The 22,586-nt window shown below is 38.2% G+C and overlaps 1 protein-coding gene across 2 annotated transcripts in view; it reads left to right on the top strand.

Annotated features, from left to right (window-relative positions):
* mdfi (MyoD family inhibitor) overlaps positions 1-22,586 on the top strand; it is a 51,215-nt gene that overhangs the window by 7,845 nt on the left and 20,784 nt on the right. The window contains exon 3 of one of the 2 annotated variants that reach the window (XM_051676195.1): positions 11,337-11,468. In XM_051676195.1, the coding sequence (XP_051532155.1) occupies positions 11,337-11,468 (132 nt within the window). Of the gene's footprint in view, positions 1-11,333; positions 11,469-22,586 lie in introns of both variants that reach the window. The other variant, XM_051676193.1, reaches the window with a different exon arrangement.

Here is a 22,586-nt window from a genome sequence, read left to right as displayed (position 1 = left end):
GAAAAATTTTTTTGTGGTAATCAACATTATGCCACAAATGCTGTTTATTGAGCTTAACTGTATTAAACCTGGAATATTTCTTTATTAAAGTAGAATAAGAAAGTGACAAATTCTTTGCAGTGGTTTGATAAGATCGTTTTTTGCATTATCTCTTAAAAAACTTTGGTTATGATTCATAAGTAACAGTCAAAATTAAAGGGATAGTTCACCCAAAAATGAAACTTCCCTTATCATTTACTCACCCTCATGCCATCCAAGATGTGTATGACTTTCTTTCTTCAGCAGAAGACAATTGAAGATTTTAAGAAATATATTTAAGCTCTGTTGGTCCTTACTATGCAAGTGATCAGTGACCAGAACTTTGAATTTCCCAAAATCACATAAAGGCAGCATAAAAGTAATTCATATCACTCCAGTGTTTAAACCGTATCTTCAGAAGCGATATAATAAGTGTGGGTAAAAAACATATTTGTCCTTTTTTACTCTAAATCTCCACTTTATGTGACAACATCTCTCTCTTTCTCCTTTCTGTTCTTTCTTTTGTTCATGGCCCTTATTTACAATAGCGTCATCTTTAATTTTTTTATGGGCATAGCAATGAGGCTGTGAGGGATGAACTTAGTCTATTCAATGGGTTTTTCTTATTTAAAGTGTTTGGGATTTTTACCCTGCGAAACATTGAAGAAACATCTTTCCATAAAATGTCAATTAACAAAAAACTCAAAATATTTTGGAGTTGGAATGGAAAGTCGAATGTGAACTAGGAGCTTCATACAGCTGTATACACTGTATGCCATTGAAGAGACTTTAAGTCTAGCCCTTACTACCTTGTTTCCATTCAGATCAAAAATGTAATATGGCGCTAGTGTGGAAAAAGGTCTATTATGATTGGACCATGATGTATTAGGTTTAGTGATAACCCCATTGACAAATCATCAATTCATCATACACAAGATTAAATGAATAGATTTTACCTTGGTAAATTTCCATTCTGACACAGTCCAATAAAACACTCTAATGTACATTTTATGGCCAAGTGACGGCAGTAACTGATGGTCTACTCATGACATATCTTCAGATACACCTAAGCACTCCTGTTCAAATGACTTGATTTTCTCGCTACATAATTATTCGCAAATGTTCAGCTAGCCTTTCAAGGTATCTGATATCACTCGTTTGTCTCCTTTGTGTGGGAAATATTTAGGAGGTTTCATCATGTTGGAACATTGTGGTGTCTGTCTTTGATGCTTGGCCTGATGATTTTAGGTTGCTGTCGAGATTCTCGTGGGGGAATTCCTACAGCTTTCACTACAATCATAGATCTTGACATTAAAATGGCAAAGTAGCAAGGGTTGCTTGAGAGCATTTGCTGTTCTTAGCTCTCTAGGTTTTGCACATTTTTATTGAGAGTGTTCAAATAAGAGAACAACAGTGAGAGAGAGAGAGTGAGAGTGCAAATCAATGCTGACCTATGAGGCAGCTGTTGGCTACTCACCAGTGGGTTTGAAACTTCCTGTTGCTTCTTTGGAGCCAACAAAGGTGCGTGACTGTGCAAAAGTGAATGTGTTTATGTTAAAGAGAACCAGGAGCCGTAACGCGTCATGCGTGAAGATGCCAAACCCTCAAACAGAGATCCAGACCCCCCACCCTCTCCACACAAAACTCTCTGTTCTATCTTCTCACAGAAACTTTCAAACGCAAGATATAATGCTGTTAAATCCTCCCTAAATCCTGTTAAATACCAGACATTTTCTTTTTTTAATGGGCTTAGTGTTCCCCCCTCCTCTATTGTTCTTGCTAAATAATCTATGAATTTGGATAAATTCCAAAACAGTTCTTTGAAGCTTTTCCCCCGAAGCTTGTGTATTTACTCTTGGTAGTTTACAAGCCCCGACTAGACTATATTGTTTCAGAGCCAAGCTTAGTGAAGACATTACCATAGTTATCAGCATGTCTCTTCAGAGGATCAGCCACATATGTTTGCTTAATTATTTTATTTTTGCTTCCCTAATTACATCCCAGAGGGGTCAGCATGAAAAAAAAAAAAAATTGTGTCAAAGTCATGATGGGCTCACAAAAGTGTAACAGGGGAGGACGAATGTGGGCTTTAAATGAGGCGCTCTGCTTTAATCCATCTGAGATGCTCCACTAAGTGGCACCACCTGTTTCCTTTCGCCCTCATTACAGTGCATTCAGAAAAGTACAGATGAATATGAATAAATATGCAACTGTCATTGAGTTACAATTTTTTTCTCTGGGAGTGAAACACCATATTGTAGAGGGCCTAGTTAAGATAAAACATATGGATGGAATATGACATGCATTGTACACATTTACGGACAGTTGAACAGCAATAAGAAAAGAATGCAGAGAGATATATACAAGTCTACAGATGGTCACACACACTACCATATTCTGACACTTGAAAATAGTTCTTACAAAAGTAACCTTACATAACCTGCTGTATAGCAGCTTGTTGAATCCCGAGGGACCAGCATGTGGTGTGTTGCATTTCACATGTTGCTTAAAAGATTATAGAGAGATAAATCTCAATCATTATGTAGACATGATACAACACATGTGGAATCTGTCCTTGGCGACAGTTGTTTTGGCCATGTATTTTTGCAGTAAGCACCTTCTTTGCGCTTCAAGTGATCTCAAAGTGCACCAATTGCAACTGTGAATTTGAGGAACTCTGCCTGCAGCGTATTTGATTCTGTATTCCTCCAATTCCCTCTCTGTTCTCGGTACCCTGTGGCCAGCACGTTGTTCCAAATGCCTGCAAAGCTTCAGCGGGCCCTGTCTGCCAAACCTGAACCCGATGATAATATTAGCTTACAGCTGCATAAAATCGACCTCCTTTTTTTTTTTATTTTTTTTATTTTTTTTTTTTTTACCCCTTTCATTTCATCAGTTCTTCACTCATTTACCTCTCCCGCCGGTTTTTCCCATCCTCTCACTGTGTTGGCATGATATGGCCCTCAGTGGATTTTAAAGAGTGATGGTTTTAATTAGTCAGGGTAATGACAATTAATTAACTCCCAGCACAAGTGGCCATTGCACTGCTCCTCTATGTCTGCCTCTGAGATTGCCTGACATTTAACAGTTTTTTTTTTTTTTTTTTTTTTTGGTCACGTTTCACAAATGCATTTTTCTCCACGCATATGTTGAATGGTAAAGACGCCATTTTTACAGTTTGAGAAAATTATCTCTAGATTGAAAGGGAGGTTATTTCATTGGTGCACAAGAGAAAGGCCTTTTTTAAATGCTGCAATTTCTTGTAGTCCATTAAAAGCATAATTTACAGTTATGGCTGTAAAGGGAGGTCTCACTGAGAGTCTCACTCAAAGGAGAAGTTCTGTATCTCAGAGTTGGAGAAAGTTCTAATTCAAGCATGTCTCTCCTGCCAGAGTCTTCATTTCAGCTATTCCACCGAGACAGAGGGGGTGTAAAATATCTCTTAAGTTTCTTGTCAGTCTCTTTCTCTCTCTTTTTCTCTTTTGTCTCTTACTCTGGATAGCAACTTCTAAAAGAGCATTAGTCAGGGTTGTGAAAGACAGAGCAACTCTGCCACAAAATAAAGAAAAGCAGGGGCCTGAGGGTTCAGAGAATTTCAGAGTGTCCTTGTAAAGCCACAAGGCTGCTCAGCCTGTAATACCAGACCTCGTACCTGACTGCTGGAAGATTATAAAAAAGTCTCACTGTGTGCTCCCAGACCTCAAAAGTAAATAAAGCAACACTATAGAAAGGAGTGAAAGAGACTGAACAAGAGAGAGACACAGAGGGAGATGGTTACACAGTTAGGGTGTTTTTGCCAAGTAACAGGCAGATGTTGCTGTATAAACACCCGCAAAATTGCATTGGTCATTCTTTAAAGGGATAGTTCAACCAAAAATGAAAATTCTGTCATTGTTTACTCACACCTGTGTTGTTGTAACCCCATATGACTTTCCTTTTCTTAACACAAAGGGAGAAATTGTGAAAAAATGTTGTGCTCAGTGATGTCATGCAATGGCAGTTTATGGTGACCACCTCTTCAAGCTTCAAAAGGACACACAAGTGTAATTCAGAAGTCTAATAAATTATTCCAAGAGACTCATGATTGTTATGAAAGCATACGATAAGGTTTGGTGAGAAACAATCCGAAATCTAATGTCTTATTTAGTGAAAATGTTGACCGACTGACTCGAGAGCAACAATTCACGCAGCCCCCTCGTGACATGGGGCGTTCAAGCGAAACTCTTTTTTATATTTAAAAACAGGTCTGCCACAGTGATAGTGACAACAGAACACAACACTGCTGCACATAAACAAGAAAACAGAACAGTTTGTAGTTAAAGAATTGATGCATCTCTATGCCCAGCCTAATTTATTTTAAACGGAGTACTCAAATGAACAGAAAAATAGAGGAGGCTACAGGCAGCCACAGTCACACCGTGTCCTAATCTGACGGCAAACGACACGCGATAAAAGGTATGTTTTCTATGTTAATCAGAGTTTTTGTACTAACCAGCCGTGATTAGCGACAGTACATTCTGATGATCACTTGGTTTCTATTTGCGGCGTCGTGCCGTGTAACCTTGTGAACTGGCACTGGCCCAAAAACTTTTTCATAGCAGTATATTGAAGCCTGCATCTCATGAGCCAGTTAAAAACTGCTTGATTTTGGCCAATAATATTACTACTACCGAATGTTTTTGCTGAGGTCTCACTTTTCAGGTGGAGGTCTGTCACAAATTCTCACCGGTTCAGAATGGAGAAGAGGTGACAAACATGCCTGCCTCCTCTATCTCTCTGATTGATTGAGTACTCTGGTCAAACAAATAAGGCTGGGCATAGAAATGCATCTATTTTTCAACTACAAACTCTTCAGACATGTTTAGTAAGTTCTCTTCTCTGGTTTGTGTGCAGCTGTGTTGTGTTCTGTTGTTACTATCGATCTTTTTAGATAAACAACATGTTTCGCTTGAACGCCCCATTTCGCCAGCGGGGTTGCATGATCTTCCGCTCTCGTGCAGTCTCATTAACGCACACAGGAAATCAACGGTCAGTCAACAATTTCACAAAATAACACGTAATATTTTAGTTTGCTTCTCACCAAACCTTATCATATACATTCATTACAATCATAAGTCTCATGGAATACTTAATTAGACTTCTGAATTATCCTTTTTAAAGCTTGAAGAGGTGGTCACCATAAACTGCCATTGTATGACATCACTGAGCACAATTTTTTTTCACAGTTTCTCCCTTTGTGTTAAGAAAAGACAAAGTAATATGGGGTTATAACAACACAGAGGGGAGTAAACAATGACTGAATTTTCCTTTATTGTTTGTACCAGTAAGCTAAAATATGTTTAAGTACATTGTTACAAGCAATCTATACCACAAGACACCTAATTCCTGATGTCGTGGGAAAAGTACTATAAAATTTAGGTGGGCCTTTCCCCACTTAACACCAACATAACACGTAACATAATGCCTTTAATGCCATAAAGTCTTTATGACCATTACTCACATACTATATTTTTATTCCTATGTTCTTTACTGGGAAATGTATGTGCCCTGTTTACAAGTCAAGTAAAATTTCCACACATTTTTTGCCTCCAGCATCCACACACGTTGAGTATACAATTAATGTACACACCATACATCACAATTTGCTTTGTATTGCCTTTAGTTTATTAGTTATATTATTTAGTTGATGTACTTGGTCAGCTGTAAAACAACTCTAAAGAACTAGAATGTTAACCCAGAGATCTAATTCTGAAAGGCTTTGCAAACGTAGCATAATTGCTGAGATCATTAAATGCAGGTTCTTGAAATTCCTCATTACTTTAGCCAAATAATATGGAAGGCTGAGCTGAAACTATGATACCGGTGCAGTAAATCTCCCTTGCCTGCTGTACGGGTTTGATTGTGATGAGGAATTAAAGCTCTGCCTTTGATAACTGCTGGGTTCCAGTTGCTAATGCTCAGTGATCCACTGCAATGGGAGAACAGAAGGAGCTGACACATGCTTCAGTGCCACAGCAGTATAAAGACCAGTGGCATGTGGTGCATAAACTGGGTACTCCTTCAGTCCTTCACAACCACCACCCCATCCACCCCCGCCTCACCACCACGCGCACACAAATACACCCTGTAATATTACCCCATAGTCCCCGACGCGCCACAATGGCTTGAGGCTGTCTACACCTCAATGCATTAAAGGGAACGTTCTAAACTGTTTATTTGTCTGGGATGCATTTCCCAAAAGCATCGTTAGCCAACTATGGTCGCAAGTTTCATCGTTACTAACATAGTTCAACGATTTGGCGTTTCCCGAAACCAAAATGTTACAACATTTTCCAAAGAGAAATTTCACATATGGCTATATATGTAAAACACAATGTGCATGTTAATGGTTTTCACTGATATAAAAAGTTATCTGTACTGTACATACAGTACATACATATCTGTAGTACTTTGAGTATAGTATCAGAAAAGCACTATGTAATTGTAAAATTCATTCATTTACATATTTCAAAATATTACACTTTCATATATGTAAAACATTATTTCCCAAATAACTGTTATTTTATATAGCCAATATGCCCACATAAATGAACAATAATTGTAGAAATATAAATATATGGTCATATATCTGATTTCTGTTTGGGATAACATGTCTGTGTAAGTGGTTTTGTGTTTATTGTGAGGTGTTAACAGAAGTAGAATATAATAGAATATGGAGTATTCTCAATAGGCTTTGTTATAGAAAACAAATGTATACCGTTAGGAGCTTTGGGGAAAGTCAGCATGGTGTTCATAAGCTGTAACAGCAAAGGTGTTACTGCTTTCATAGCCTTGTTGACCTAAGACTTGCTGAGCCACAGGCCATCACCCACCACCTCCATTAAACTTCCCACAGCACAATAATGCAGTTCAGCTAAAAACTGCACTGCTGGACTTAAGGCATATTTTCTTCTTGTGGTCCTCTGAAGGTGTGGTTTCACAACCTGCAGCAATTCAAATATCTTGGTCCTTGGAATCCAGAATTTTCTTTCGTCATCAGATAGAGGGTCAAGTGGGGAGAAATTTGTCCTTATGTAGGCATTTATATACACTACCTGACTTCTGCGTCACCTTCTGTGCTCAATCTGTAGGATTCTTTGTAAAGCCGCCATTGCTGAGCATTTGATACACACATAGATACTGTATTTGTTAGAAGAGTCATTAATACACCTGCTACTGATGCACCTGAGGAATGGATAGAAACACCTAAGTGGCTAATAATCATCTAAATTAACTTGCCAAATGTTTCATCAATGATTTGTGACAGTAATAGGGCACAGCAAATTATTGTATTCATCTGTTAATGGGTTTTTGGTTTTAAAATAGGCTGCTTTCATGCTGTTGTTTTCCATAGTTTTCATGCTGTGGCTTGAGAAAAATGAGAAGTAATGCCTCTTTTGAGAATTGTCTTGAGGATTTAAATAAAAGATGTGTTTTGTGTCATGTTTGGTTTATATTATCATGGCTATTATCTTGTGTATTGAGAGCTTTAGTTACTTGACTGTTGTAGTGTATGTTTTGGTGGGTCACCACTGCAAAAAAATGCATTCCATACATAGGATTCTTAATCACACTTACAGTACATAATTTATTAATGACATTATTCTGGTAGTTGATAATGAAGTCATTGCATGACTTGATTCACATAATAATTTCTTACATTTGATCTGGCATTCCAATGCTACTGTGATGCACCAAGTCACAAGTATCACCTGTTATGTGCTCATTTCCACATGTTAAACCACTGGATGAATTCCCAGTGTATAAGAAAAGCAATAATTGTTAAACACATGTTAAAAAATGACTGAGTATTTTTGGTCATCAAATGGGATATTGTATTTTGTATTTAAATTCAGATTGTGAAGGGTTTTAACTTCTCTGTCACTGAAAAGCAACTTGAAAATGGTATGTTTATTGCCATGCAGCACCACACAGCTTTACCAGACCTCTTATTGGTTTTTGAAGAGTGTGAATATGGATGTCATTGCTCAAGTGCGGTAAAGTGGGGTAAGAGGGAAACCCCACTATTGCCGAGAGGTCACGATGAAAACAAACACACCAGCAACAGAGGGGCGTGTGAAAATAAAGCGAAACAACGGAGAACAGAAAATAACAGAAGTAGTCCTCAGATGCCATGGCACATGTTCGCTATTAACAGCAGCATCGCGGGGAAATAACGTTGCTGTGGAGCTGCTTACTGACCGAACCGCTTGTATACTGTAGTAAAGATTACCCCACTTACAAAGTGCATATAAATGTAAATGTCTTTTTCGTGTCTTAAGCAGTTTTTTCACAATAAATCATTTTCCTTCATAGGTCACATGTGTCCTAGCAGACTAACAACAGGCGTAGGTCATCACTGTGACTATGTAGGTTTTACAACCAGAAAAAGTCCTAATTTTGAACAGCACATCTATTGATATATATTGCAAATACATTCATACAGATACGTTTTTAAAAGTGACTGAAGTCTCTAGTGCTGCGACAACTAATCGATAAAATTGGTTAATCAATAGTAATCGATAATGAAAATAATTGACAACGAATTTCATTATCAATTTGTCAGATATATGCGCCGTGCATGGAGAAACTCTGTCAGTGACATCACTTTGAAGTGGTGAAAAATAAGTTTGCATAATAAAACTAGTTTGAGACATGAAGTTGTCTAGCAAACAGGAGCACTTAATGCTAAACACTTAAAGATCATAAGCATACAAGTTAATGTGGGCCGGTTGCCACCTGTGGCAAATAACAAAGTTTAGCACAGTGATCGTTTCACTCTCTGCTGTGTTGCAGTTTGCCTTAATTTGCTGCAGTGCATCCAGAATTGTTGGGTGTATCCATCACTTTAGCTAAACTGTGATATGCCAGTTATATTGACATTACATTTAACAAGGTCAGCTCTGATTTCCATGGACTGTTTTCACAGCATTCTCTGTTTAACTGCATTTTAATGGAATACATGTTTCTTTTTATAAAATTTCTGTATATAAAAGTAAAAAGAAACAATAATTCTATTTACACATTTCATGGTTACAGTAAAAATCCATGAGAATCCTCTCTCGATGATGTGTGCTCAACCGAAACACGTCTGTTAAATGTTTGTCTAAACTGCCAGTAGTCTTAAAGAGACAGAACAATTTTAGCACCTGTTTTAAATAACTCAATGTAAATTCTTGTAAAAAGTACAAATTATGCATATTAACAACAAACAATTGTCAAAATTTGCAATAAATGTGTAAATATTTAAATATTGTAAATATGAAAGAATTTAACAAATAAGCTCCCAGCGTCTGTGCAGGGGTTTGGTGAAATAGAATTGAATGTGATATTTGTGCATTTTTAAAAAGCTAAAATGTGACAAATTATAAAATAAAAGATACACTTTTACATGCTATAGCATGTATACAGTATATAGAACTTAAATAGTCTCAAATACTTCATAATAATTAATAATTTATTTGAAAAACTACATGCAATTTATATTTTAACATTTACATTGTAAAGCGTACAATCATACCATTGCTTTTAATAAACACATTTTAATTAATACATACAGGAAATTAAATTAGGCTTTTTTATCTGATTAATCAAAGAATTAATTATCAAAATAATCTTAAATTGCAGTTCTAGAAGTGTCCAAATATTGTTTGGGGCCACTGTAGTTATAAAGATGTGTTTTTCATGAAGTGCATGCTTTTCAGGTTCATGTGTTCTCAGCATTTTTCAGCTTGCTTAGAGGTTGATTTTTGTGACTTTTGCTGCTGTTGTTGTGACTTTTTCTGCTTTGTCAGCAGCTGCTTCCAGATGTGCACTTACCAATTCCAGCTCATTCATTACTACACAGACACACACAGGATATAAGGCCCTGGGGTCTGTACAGCACCACGGGATGCTTTCAGACCACAGCATGCAAAGGGGATATTTGTGCTGGTGGCATGAAGGGGTGTTGCAAACAAGGTTTACTTTTATTTCTCAATGAGGCTGAAAAGGAGAGAATGTTGTTGGTTCTGTGAGCTAGGAGCTCAGGCTCTGACAATTTGTCTGTTGTTGGAGTTTCGGTTAAGGAAATGGGGGTGGAAGTCCCTTATGAGTCGTCTTTGTTACAAGCTGTGTTTGTCTGCTCAGAGGTGAAAGAGTCTTGCAGAGAAAATAATTAAGGGCATGGATCCTGGTTTCTGGTTATGATGGTGTCATCAGCTAGATCTGTCTAATGATGACAGGCCAAGATCCTTGTCAGTCTTTCTCTTCCTTTCTCTTTATGTCTCTATTTCTTTCTCTGTCGCTCACTAAAATGAGTTCTAAACAATAGTTCCAGAGGTGCTTGTTAATCTAAACCTGTCAATAACAGCACAAGTGTATGTAAACGGCTGCCTACCTCACTCACAATTCTTCCATCCTCACTCGATCCCAACTCCAGATTATTTATATTCATTCTTTTATTTTCAGTAATTATGTAATCCAGGGGGAGGTGAGTCTTGTGCTTAAACCCTTCATCATGGACAGCAAACCAAATATGTGTTTGTCTCACTCATTGTTTAAATTAAATGTGAACTAGTGAAGGTAATTTCCTGAAAAATCCATAGAAAAACACAAACTTCCCAAAAAGATACTCAAAACCACCAACACCATCACACAAAAATGGTAGAAAATACAACTGGAGTCTGCCAAAACCAAGTAAAGAAAAATTAGAGAGGCAGAGAGTCACTTAAGCAAACACACAGAGAGCAATTGAATGATGTTCCACAGGGGATGCTGTATGTTTATCAGACAGCAAGTAAAGCCCAGCTGGCTTCCATTTGGGTAGGTATGGGACAGAGGCCAGCGTGGAGCAGAACTCAGTTGTACTCAGCTCAGCTAAACACAGTGCTGCTTCTCCCTTAGACCCAGTCGTGACCTGCTTTGATGTCAGGCAGCTTTGGCCTCCTCAGACAGCCCTGTATAATTACCAGGCCACATAATAAGACCACTTGGCTCCAGCGCTAACTTATAAAACACACACACACAAACACATGCTGCTGACCGCATGAATGCTCTTTCACAGATTTGTGAGCACAGCACTGTCGCAAGTATGTACACACAAACATATGTATTTGCATAAACTTTTGTGAATGCAGAGTGATGATTTAGCAGAATAGCTACATGGACGCACATCCAAACAGTGCTGTATTCCTTGAGTGCTTTATTTTATTCCTGTTGCATCAAGACACTTTAATAACCCATCAAGTATCAGACATGACAAAACCTTTTCTTCCTTTTTGAATTTCTTTGGCCAGAAGGAGATGAATCTGGTGAGCAGACAGCACCGAATTCAAACACCCCACCAATGGAAAAGATGATGGAGAATGGCAACAACAACAACAGCCTGACCCAGCCGGACCTCACCAGGACTCCTGGCAAAAGCATAACATGTAAGCATGACATCCAGAACAATAGAACTACTTAACCAAGCAGTGCTTCACAGTTTGTACTTGGTCTGCTTGTTCAGTTGTTAAGGAAACAAGGCAAATGATGAGGAAATGAGGATAAGTGATTACACAAGAAAGGCAGAGATGTTAAGACAGGTCTTTATTAAGAAAGTACTTGCGGCCGGTTGCAACAAACCCCTTAAGTTAAGAAAATCCTTAACGATAATACCCTTACAATTACAGTTGAAGTCAGAAGTATACATACACCTTAGCTAAATACATGTAAACTCAGTTTTTTCACAATTCCTGACTTTTAACCATAGAAAACATTCCCTGTCTTAGGTCAGTTAGGATCACTACTTTATTTTAAGAATGTGAAATGTCAGAATAATAGTAGAGAGAATTATTTCTTTCAGCTTTTATTTCTTTCATCACATTCCCAGTGGGTCAGAAGTTTACATATGCTTTGTTAATATCTGGTAGCATTGCCTTTAAATTGTTTGTACTTGGGTCAAAGCATTTTGGGTAGCCTTCCACAAGTTTCTCACAATAAGTTGCTGGAATTTTGGCCCATTCCTCCAGACAGAACTGGTTCATCTGTAAACAATTGTTGGAAAAATTACTTGTGTCATGCACAAAGTAGATGTCTTAAATGACTTGCCAAAACTATAGTTTGCTAATATTAAATCTGTGAAGTGGTTAAAAAAATGAGTTTTAATGACTTCAGTCTAAGTGTATGTAAACTACTGACTTCAAATGTATAACAAAGGGTGTTCTGAACTCAAGGGGTTTGTTACAGCTGGGCCTTATTGGTGGGTAGGTCTTGTTCAAAATATCGATACAGCGTTACATTGTCATGTTCTCCTTGCCGATGCGTATATCAATACAGCTGCATCTGCATCAATATTATGCAGCACTTTGAAAGTTTAAGTGTGTAGCCTATAACGTCTGCCTCGCGACACAAGTTGGCTTTCAATCACCTGAGCAGTAGTAGACCACCACATTTAAATTGGATGATACTCTTGCTACCGCCAACAAAACTAAAATCTAAAATATATGTGAATTTTGTTTTTTTGGCTAAATGCATTTACTTGGCGTTTGGGAGTAAGACACGACTCACATGATATCTATAGTAAATATTGCTAAATGAAAGTACTGCGGACACCATGAACATCCATCTACCAGTACATACTGAATGTCATGAAAAAGCCCCTGATATGTGCTTCTTTTACTCTCAAACAGGGTATGAAATTAACCAAAAGGAGGGTTCTTTTTGAACAGTGTAATTTAGCTCATCTTCCCGCTGACCTGTACGTGTTGGACCCAGTTCGCACCTGTATTTAGAGCTGTCCACTTGTGATCGGATCTCCTGAGACAGATGCTAAAAGCAGGTCTAAACAGGGCAAGAGTAATATTTGACAAGAGATGTCCTTACTTGGACACAAATACGCACACATGAAGGAACACATTTGATTATATTTTAAAGAACAGATGAAAGAAAAGCGCAGGTGCTTATCACAGAACACGCATATGAAGTGTTTTCTTTCTTGTCACTTGCCTGTAAAAAATTTGGTTCTTTATGTAACACTGTAACTGATCTCAGGCCATCTCAGAAGGTGCTTTGAGTTAAAATCATTTTAAATCCAGCAGTCTGGATTTTAGTGTACATGGATTGTGAATAGCCTAGTATATACTGTATGACTCGGATAAAGGTGGCTGTAAAAATCAAAGTAGCTGGTAAAATTAGGTCAAAAAAGTTAGTTTTGTACCCTGCTCTTAACCGAGGTGCGGAATATGCCAAAGTTATGCAGTGGAGGCATCGTAGATATAGCATGCAAGGGTGAGAAAACGGAATTGCAGGCTAGTATGTCTTTTCATTTGATCTTAGCACACCATATTTTGCACTGCTGATAATCTGTGATAGGCCTAGTTCCTGTGTATTTATGAATGGTCTAAAATATGGTCTATTTGAGTTGTAATAAATGTATTATACAACTGTTCATTTGAGTAGAAGAAGAGTGTGTAGAAGTGAGTTGTGTTTGACTTGTGTTAAGATTCAAGTTGTTTAGGCTAAAGGCCGATTTATACTTCTGCACTGAACCTATGGCAGAGGCTACGCATAGAAATGGCGGTTACGGCGTAGCCTACACTGTAGCCTGACATGCACCTCTTCAAAAATGTGACTGCGCGTCGCGTCGACTCAGACTACAACAGCTGTGATTGGTCCACTTTAAACAGAGACCGTCTCCCAGGATGATATCAAGGATGTCTGAGGTAGCCTCGCATTTTATCCAAGATTATTTTAAAATCTGTGCCTCATATTACATTGTACAGTATTTGGACTTGTGACCATAAAGCACTTGTCTCAGTCGGGAGCATCTGCTGTTTTTTTTTTTTGTTTTTTACTATGTTTGTGTTTCATGAAGTTACAAGCGAAACGCGACCAAATATATCTGTTTACAGCTTACAAACTCTAAAAGCTTTTTTTCTCTGGGCCTTTACTTGATATTAATTTGATATGTGAGTGAATTAATGTTTTATATTCTACTTGAGAACTTTCCGATTGGCACGATGATTCGACCATATGTTTGAGAGTATGTGTACAGTAAATAATCATATTTCATAAATTATGGAAACGGAACACTTCTAATTCTTCAGCAAATTAAAAAGCACCTGGTAAGACGACACCCATTTTGAGTTATTCAGGCGAGTAGTTATTCATTAATTTGACGTTTTCTTTTTCAGCACGGAATGTCAAATTCAAGAGCAAGCATACAGTAATTTCCTCATTTATTTTCTACCTGCAATTCAGGCAACATTTATAATATATAATATATACCTACATTTCAATATTTTCACATACTTTGAACTAATTTTTGAAGCTACAATAATTTAATAAATACTTTTGAATTCAGAAATTACATTACTTGCATTGATTTTGTTTATTTATGAAACATACAGTATAGTTAGCATTTTGGCTGTGTACTCGCAGAACGAAGCAGACACACCAACGCAGAGCTATAAATGCAAACCAACACGTTTGCCACTACACGGAGCCTACACCGTAGGTACGACACAGAAGTATAAATCAGCCTTAATCCAAGAGGCTGTGCCTTACCTGTTGAACACAGTATTTGATTCTGAGCCAGAATATTTTCAGCTATAGGAAGAGTAGCATAAAACACTTTAGATGCAGAAAGATGCTTTTTTGGTAACAGAATTATTCATTTTTCTTTTCTTTATGAACCTTATTTTATTTTAAAAGTTATGTTATACATTTCATTTTAAACAACTGTTATACTAAATTATGCTCAGAAGAAATTCAGTAAAAATTTGCATGTATCACGATATGTATCATATTGTGAAATTGGTAGGGATACCCAGCTCTAGTGGTGGTGGGATTGGATTGTGAAATGACAAGTCAAATTTGAAATCATCTGCATTTGAGGGCCTGACCTCAATATTTCAGGGCAAATGCACTACCTGCTAGGCCATCGTTTTATATGACAGTAAAATGTTGTATCCACTTAATATAAGGTGTCTTTAACTACTTTACTATTTCATACAATGTGCTTATTATATACATACATGTTGTTGCATTGTACTTACACTTAAAGTACCTGCATTTATTACATCCATAGTTACACTTACATATGCAGCAAATGTGAATCTTGTGAGAACATATAAGTTACACAATAAAGACATTGTATGGTATTTTAATTACGATGTGCATAGTACATTAAAGACACCTAATATAAAGTGGGACCAAAATTGTTAGCAAATGTCCAATTGTTTTTTTTTTTTTTTTTTTTTGCTGAGTTTGACATTGGCTTATTGTTCAGGAGGTGAGGGAGGGATTTTTGTAACGGTGCTGAGAAGTCTGCAGTTTCGCTGAGTGTGTTTAGATTGAGACTAGGTGTGTCTGCAGTAGGCTGTGACTAAGTCCTCAGACTAAGGGTAATGTTGTAAATGTGCTCTGTTACTGAGTCACACCAGCACCAGTCCTCTCTAAGGCAGCACACCCACCCACAACCTGAAATAACTATAGACACAAAATTACCACACTGCCAAATCACATGCTTGGCTGTACCCATTTTTATGATGTACAGCCATGTGCATTAAATACATTACACTAGACAGTGCAAAACTGGCTGTTTTCAAACATAAGAAAAACAAATATTGATATGAGACAGACATATTTTCATTTTGACAGAAAAATGGCAGAGGGTCTACTCAGACCTGTAACTGAAAGATGTTTAAGAGGTGTATAAAGACACCTCTGCATGAAATGGCCAAATAGAACACTTGCCATATTTAACAATGGAAATGTTATGTTTTTGGTGGTAACCGCCATTGTTGTGATGTTGCCTTGACAACAGCGCCAGGTGATATATTGCACTGTGCTTTTGCCAGTCACCAGCAAACGTTTATACAACAGTAGATATACAGTTGAAGTCAGAAGTTTACATACACTTAGGTTGAAGTCATTAAAACTCATTTTTTTTAACCACTCCACAAATGTAATATTAGCAAACTATAGTTTTGGCAAGTTGTTTAGGACATCTACTTTGTGCATGACATGAGTAATTTTTCCAACAATTGTTTACAGACAGATTGTTTCACTTTTAATTGACTATATCACAATTCCAGTGGGTCAGAAGTTTACATACACTAAGTTAACTGTGCCTTTAAGCAGTTTGGAAAATTCCAGAAAATTCTGTCAAGCCTTTAGACAATTAGCCAATTAGCTTCTGATAGGAGATGTACTGAACTGGAGGTGTACCTGTGGATGTATTTTAAGGCCTACCTTCAAACTCAGTGCCTGTTTGCCTGACATCATGGAAAAATCAAAAGAAATCAGCCAAGACCTCAGAAAAACAATTGTGGACCACCACAATTCTGGTTCATCCTTGGGAGCAATTTCCAAATGCCTGAAAGTACCACATTCATCTGTACAAACAATAGTACGCAAGTATAAACACCATGGGACCACACAGCCATCATACCACTCAGGTAGAAGACACATTCTGTCTCCTAGAGATGAACGTAGTTTGGTGCGAAAAGTGCAAATCAGTCCCAGAGCAAAAGCAAAGTACCTTGTGAAGATGCTGGAGGAAACAGGTTGACAAGTATCTATATCCACAGTAAAACTATATCGAGTCCTATATCGACATAACCTGAAGGGCTGCTCGGCAAGGAAGAAGCCACTGCTCCAAAACTGCCATAATAAAGCCAGACTACAGTGTGCAAGTGCACATGGGGACAAAGATCTTACTTTTTGGAGAAATGTCCTCTGGTCTAATGAAACAAAAATTTAACTGTTTGGCCATAATGACCATCGTTATGTTTGGAGGAAAAAGGATGAGGTTTGCAAGCCGAAGAACACCATCCCAACCATGAAGCTTGGGGGTGGCAACATCATGGTGTGGGGGTGCTTTGCTGCAGGAGGGACTGGTGCACTTCACAAAATAGATGGAATCATGAGGAAAGAAATTATGTGGATATATTGAAGCAACATCTCAAGATCTCAGCCAGGGAGTTAAAGCTTGGTCGCAAATGGGTCTTCCAAATGGACAATGACCCCTGGCATACCTCCAGAGTTGTGGCAAAATGGCTTAAGAACAACAAAGTCAAGGTATTGGAGTGGCCATCACAAAGCCCTGACCTCAATCCGATAGAAAATTTGCGGGCAGAACTGAAAAAGCGTGTGTGAGTAAGGAGGCTTACAAACCTGACTCAGTTATACCAGTTTTGTCTGGACAAATGGGTCAATATTCCAGCAACTTATTGAGAGAAGCTTGTGGTAGGCTATGCAAAATGTTTGACCCAAGTTAATCAATTTAAAGGCAATGCTACCAAATACTAAAAGTGTATGTAAACTTCTGACCCACTGGGAATGTGATGAAAGAAATAAAAGCTGAAATAAATAATTCTCTCTACTATTATTCTGATATTTCACATTCTTTTTTTCTTTTTTTTCAATTAACATTTTTTATTGATTCAAAAAATACACAACAGAGAAAAACACAACACATACACATCGAATCAACATTTAAATTTGAACCCCCACTAATATCCCTCCCCAATCACCAACCCCACCCTGACTATGTGTGTGTGTATATATATATATATATATATATATATGTATATATATATATGTGTATATGTATATATATTTATATATATAATAAACATACATAATTAAACTAAATTTCTCTCTCCCCATCCCCCTAAAACGCTAAATAATTACCCCATTTCTTAACAAACAATTTCCCAAACCCCAGCCTTCTACTTGCCACCTCTTTGAAAGCTGCCATCCTCCCCATCTCCGCACACCACTCCGGAAATGGTGGCGCTCCGTCCGACTTCAGTCCCCTTAAAATAATTTGTCTGCCAATCATGATACTGTTTATCCCCCGATTAGTTTGATAAAAAGGCTTTGCAATGGCAAAATAGGGGCAAGAACTTCCTGTTCAATACAAAAGCAAGGAGGGGCTCTCTCAGGTGGAAGCGACCAGAGAGCCAAATGTCTGAGACCGAATGCATAATAATAAAACAAAATATTGAGTAGGCCTAGCCCACCTTTGTCAATGGTCTATGTAACTTATTAAAATGTAATCTAGGATGCTTACCATTCCTAATGAAGGACTTCGCTGTGCTATCAAATTGCTTGAAATAAGAGATGGGGACATCTACAGGGAGAGATTGTAACGGGTAGTTAAATTTTGGAATACAAATCATTTTAATAACATTAACCTTACCAATCATAGATAAATGTAATGAAGCCCACCTGCCCACATCGCTTAAAAACCTGTTTATTAAGGGGTCAAAATTAACTCTAACTAAATCAGACAAATTTGCTGGGAATAAAATGCCCAAATACTTAATGTCCTGTTTGGGCCACTGGAAGGCGCCCGGCTGGAAAGCCGTTACTGGGCAATATGCTGTCAGAGCCAAAGCTTCGGATTTAGACCAATTGACTCTGTATCCTGAGAACTTAGAAAAGGAATTAATAATTCTATGGAGGCAAGGCATAGATCAAATGGGGTCGGAAACAAATAATAAAATATCATCTGCGTAAAGCAAAAGCTTATGTGCCACACCTTCCGCCACCACCCCTGGAAAATCAGCTCCCCTTCTTTTTAGGCTGCTAATGGTTCCAGGGCAAGACAGAACAATAATGGAGAAAGAGGGCAAACATGCCGGGTGCCCCTATCCAGAGTAAAATAATCTGAAATTAATCAATTTGTACCACCGCTACCGTATTCCCGAACTAAATCTTAAAAAGATTTAATTCCATTCTACCATATCAAATGCCTTTTCGGCGTCAAGTGAGATGGCAGCGACTGGAGTCTGATCGTTTGCCACTGACCACATGATAATGATGAAACGCCTAATGTTATCGGAAGAGCTGCGGCCCTGAATAAACCCCACCTGATCTATATGTATAAGAGATATCAGAACTTTACTTAATCAGTTAGTCAGAACTTTTGACAATATTTTTTATGTCTAGCTGGATCAGGGAAATTAGACAGTAACTCACTTGGATATTTGTCCTTCTTAAGAATCAGACTGATCTGGGCTTGTGTCATGGTTGGCGGAAGCTTTCCATACTTTAATGATTCCATATAAACTTCTAACAAAAGTGGAGCCAGTTCTGTAGCATAAGATCTAAAAAATTCAGCAGCAAAGCCATCTGGCCCCAGAGCCTTGCCTGTAGGCAAGGCCTTAATTACCTCACCGAGCTCCTCCAAGGTTATCTCAGAATCCTTTTTTGCTCAGTCGTCAGTTTAGGGAGTTTTTCAGGTTCCTGCGGGGGAAAGATTAATTTCTTTAAGAAACACTATATCATAAATCTTACGTTTAAGAAAAGAAATAACCTTCCTTCTTTTTATGGGGTGGAAAAAATAAAAAGGTGTGCATTAACCCCGCGCCAACCGGCGCCATCCCTCTAAACTCGAACAGTCCATGTATGCTTACGAGAGCCCCTGCGACCACTTTGCCGTCGGATTGCTCAAGTCCAGTGTTTCTTTACAAAAATTTGTAAAACAGAATTACACAACAGAAGATAATCTATAAAACAAACTCCAGCCCATAAGCTCACTCACTCCAATTTCTTTATGTAGGACAATCCTTGCTGTGGGCATGTAACTATTTTGCAGCCATCCTTAGTATCTATACTCAGTTTGGCCGGGAACATCAGTGCAAAAGCGATCTTCCGTTGATGTAAGAGTTTCTTGCATTCCCTGAATCGTTCACGTTTCTCTCTTGTCGAAGTCTGGGAACAAGAAAATGTTGTGGTTCTTCCAAGAGAGCTTTCCTTTACTCCTCGCCTCGTGCAACACGAGATCTTTGATGGATGATCTCAGAAATTTGGCCAGAATTGATCGGGGCCTGTCTCCCGCTGTGGTTCTCCAAGCCGGGACCCTGTGAGCTCACTCGATTTCCAGCTTATGGCCTGTTATGTCAAGCAGACTCGGGAAGAGCTCATCTAGGACTTTTACCATATCTCGGCCTTCCTCATGCTCAGGAATTCCAACAATTTGGACGTTGTTTCGTCGTTTACGATTCTCCAAATCCTCCAGCTTTTCCCAGACGCGTTCCAAATCTACTTTGGTCACTAGCGGATTAGCAGCTAATTCCCTCTCCGATGACTCCAGATAATCAATACGTCTCTCGATGTCCGCAACTCTTGTAACCAACTCGGAGAATTTCCTCTCCATGGAAGTGATCGATCGACGTATTACAGCAAGATCCTCCAAGTCTGCAGCGACCTTCATTAGCATTGCCAACACATTCATCAATTCACGCCGGATTTCTTTCAGTTCACTGTCCGAATTGAGTCTGGGGCTTTCAGCCTTCCACTGAGGGGAATGTCTCTAGAGCCCAAGGATTTTGAATTCTTTGACATATTGTCTTCCTAGGACAGTTAAGAATCAGGGTGTATCAAATCTCACTGATTTATGACACAAATAGTATTAAAAGTAGCAAAGTGCGCAGAGCTCGCCGATCACACGTCCAACCCTCGCATGGCGTCAAGTGACTCCGATATTTCAGTTTCTTTAAATAAAGTAGCGATCCTAACTGACCTAAGACAGGGAATGTTTTCTATGATTAAATGTCAGGAATTGTGAAAATCTGAGTTTAAATATATTTGGCTAAGGTGTATGTAAACTTCTGACTTCATCTGTATTTGTGTGGCTATCGGTAGGCAGGACTTCTTTACATTATTTACTCATGAAGAAACATGGAGTTACAGGGTCTATATTGGTATCATTCTTCTTATTGTGGCTATTGATAACCTATAGGGGATTTATTGGCTGCATTGCACATAAATAGAACTGATCGGTCCATGACACACCGATTGATGTAATTGATGACTCATTAAAATTGTTACAATTTATGACACGCAACTTAATTTACTTTTGGTATTTTCTCTGGGGAGCTTATCTTTATGCAAGAGCTGGAGGGTAAATAGGCTAATAGCAATAATAATAATAAAACGTGTTTAGTTTTTAGTAAACAAAAATGTTTTTGATTTGGCACATTTAAAAAAAGAATTTTTTCACACATTTTTATGGAGAAGATCAGCCTCATTTCAGTAAAGGCTTAGAAATCTGTGTTGCATGTTTTGAAGTAATTCATATAAATGACACACAACTGCTGCCATTTAGGTCATTTGGCACAATGCAATTTCAAACCCAGTACTGTACATACTGTAATAAGACCACACATAACCTATGCCCCGGCCCACAGCGGGCATGACAAAAAAATCTGTCTTACCTTTAAGTTGTTAATAGTCGTTGTAGGAGATCACTTTCCTCTGTGATCTGGTCGACCAAGGGGAAAAACTCCTCTCACATGCCACTGGCAGGTAACTGGTAGAGCAAGGAACTTGTAGTCAAGCCCAATGACATAATAATTGTACATTTACATCACATCTAGCTGCAAACTTTTAATGATTTTCCCATACCACCCTTTCTCTTTCCTCTATCCAATGTCTTTAAAGGAATGTTTCAAGTTCAATACAAGTTAAGCTCAATCAACAGCATTTGTGGTATAATGTTGATTACCACAAAAAATAATTTTGATTAGTCCCTTTTCTTTAAAAAAAAAAAAAAAAAAAAAAAAAAAAAATCTGGATTACAGTGAGGTATTTACAATGGAAGTGAATGGGGCCAATCTGTAAACAAATACTCACTGTTTCAAAATTATAGCCAAAAAAAATACAAATAAATCCGTAAACAATATGTATGTCAACATGATTTTAGTGTAATAACATTGCTTAGTAGGGACAAGTCTAAATTATTTTTTGTGATCAACATTATGCCACAAATGTTGTTGATTGAGCTTAAATTTTATTGAACCCCAGAATATTCCTTTAAGTGATGACAAAGCTGGGCACGTGAAACCCTCAGGGATGAAGCATTATGGGGGCCTTTTTTCATTTACAAAATGTAATTGTCACGATAATAGAGAGAGCAAGGCAGGATCCAAACGCTGGGAGGCAAGGATAAGGGCTTTATCTACAAAAACAAAAGTACAAACCAAAACACCCATGAGAGGAAAAAACAGAAACAGAATGATACACTAGAAAAACTAACAAAAACCAGAAACTGACCGAGTTAATAACAGGAACAGGAACAAACCGACTGGATACAAACAGCACAACGATAACAAACAATTTGACAAAAGGACTCGACACAAGGAGAGCTTATATAGGGAGAGGTAATTAGGATAGCAGGTACCGCGGATGATCAGCTGATTGGAGTAATGATTGTTGCCAAGACAACTGGAGCTGGCAAACTCAACGTGGCACCTGCAAGACACAAGAGCAGTCACCAAATGATGGCTATGAGACAAGGCCAACACAGGAAGAACACTCAGATGAGACAAACATATAGTCAGGGGAGGCACAGTCAGGCCAGACTGTGACAGTACCCCACCCCTGACGGATGCCTCCTGGTGTCCACAAGAGACAGACCAACACAAATGGAACTGACCAGGGAGGGAGGGAAGAAAGACAGGATGTGGAGCATGAGTGTCCGGATCCCGACACCAGAAAGGAGAGCCAGGATCCAGACACCATGCTCCGAACATGAAACACAAAACCAACTGAAG

This window comes from Myxocyprinus asiaticus, chromosome 37, assembly GCF_019703515.2.
Source record: "Myxocyprinus asiaticus isolate MX2 ecotype Aquarium Trade chromosome 37, UBuf_Myxa_2, whole genome shotgun sequence".
NCBI classification, from domain to species: Eukaryota; Metazoa; Chordata; class Actinopteri; order Cypriniformes; family Catostomidae; genus Myxocyprinus; species Myxocyprinus asiaticus.
Note: the sequence above shows the minus strand (reverse complement) of the source record. Positions and strands in the feature narration are given on the sequence as shown.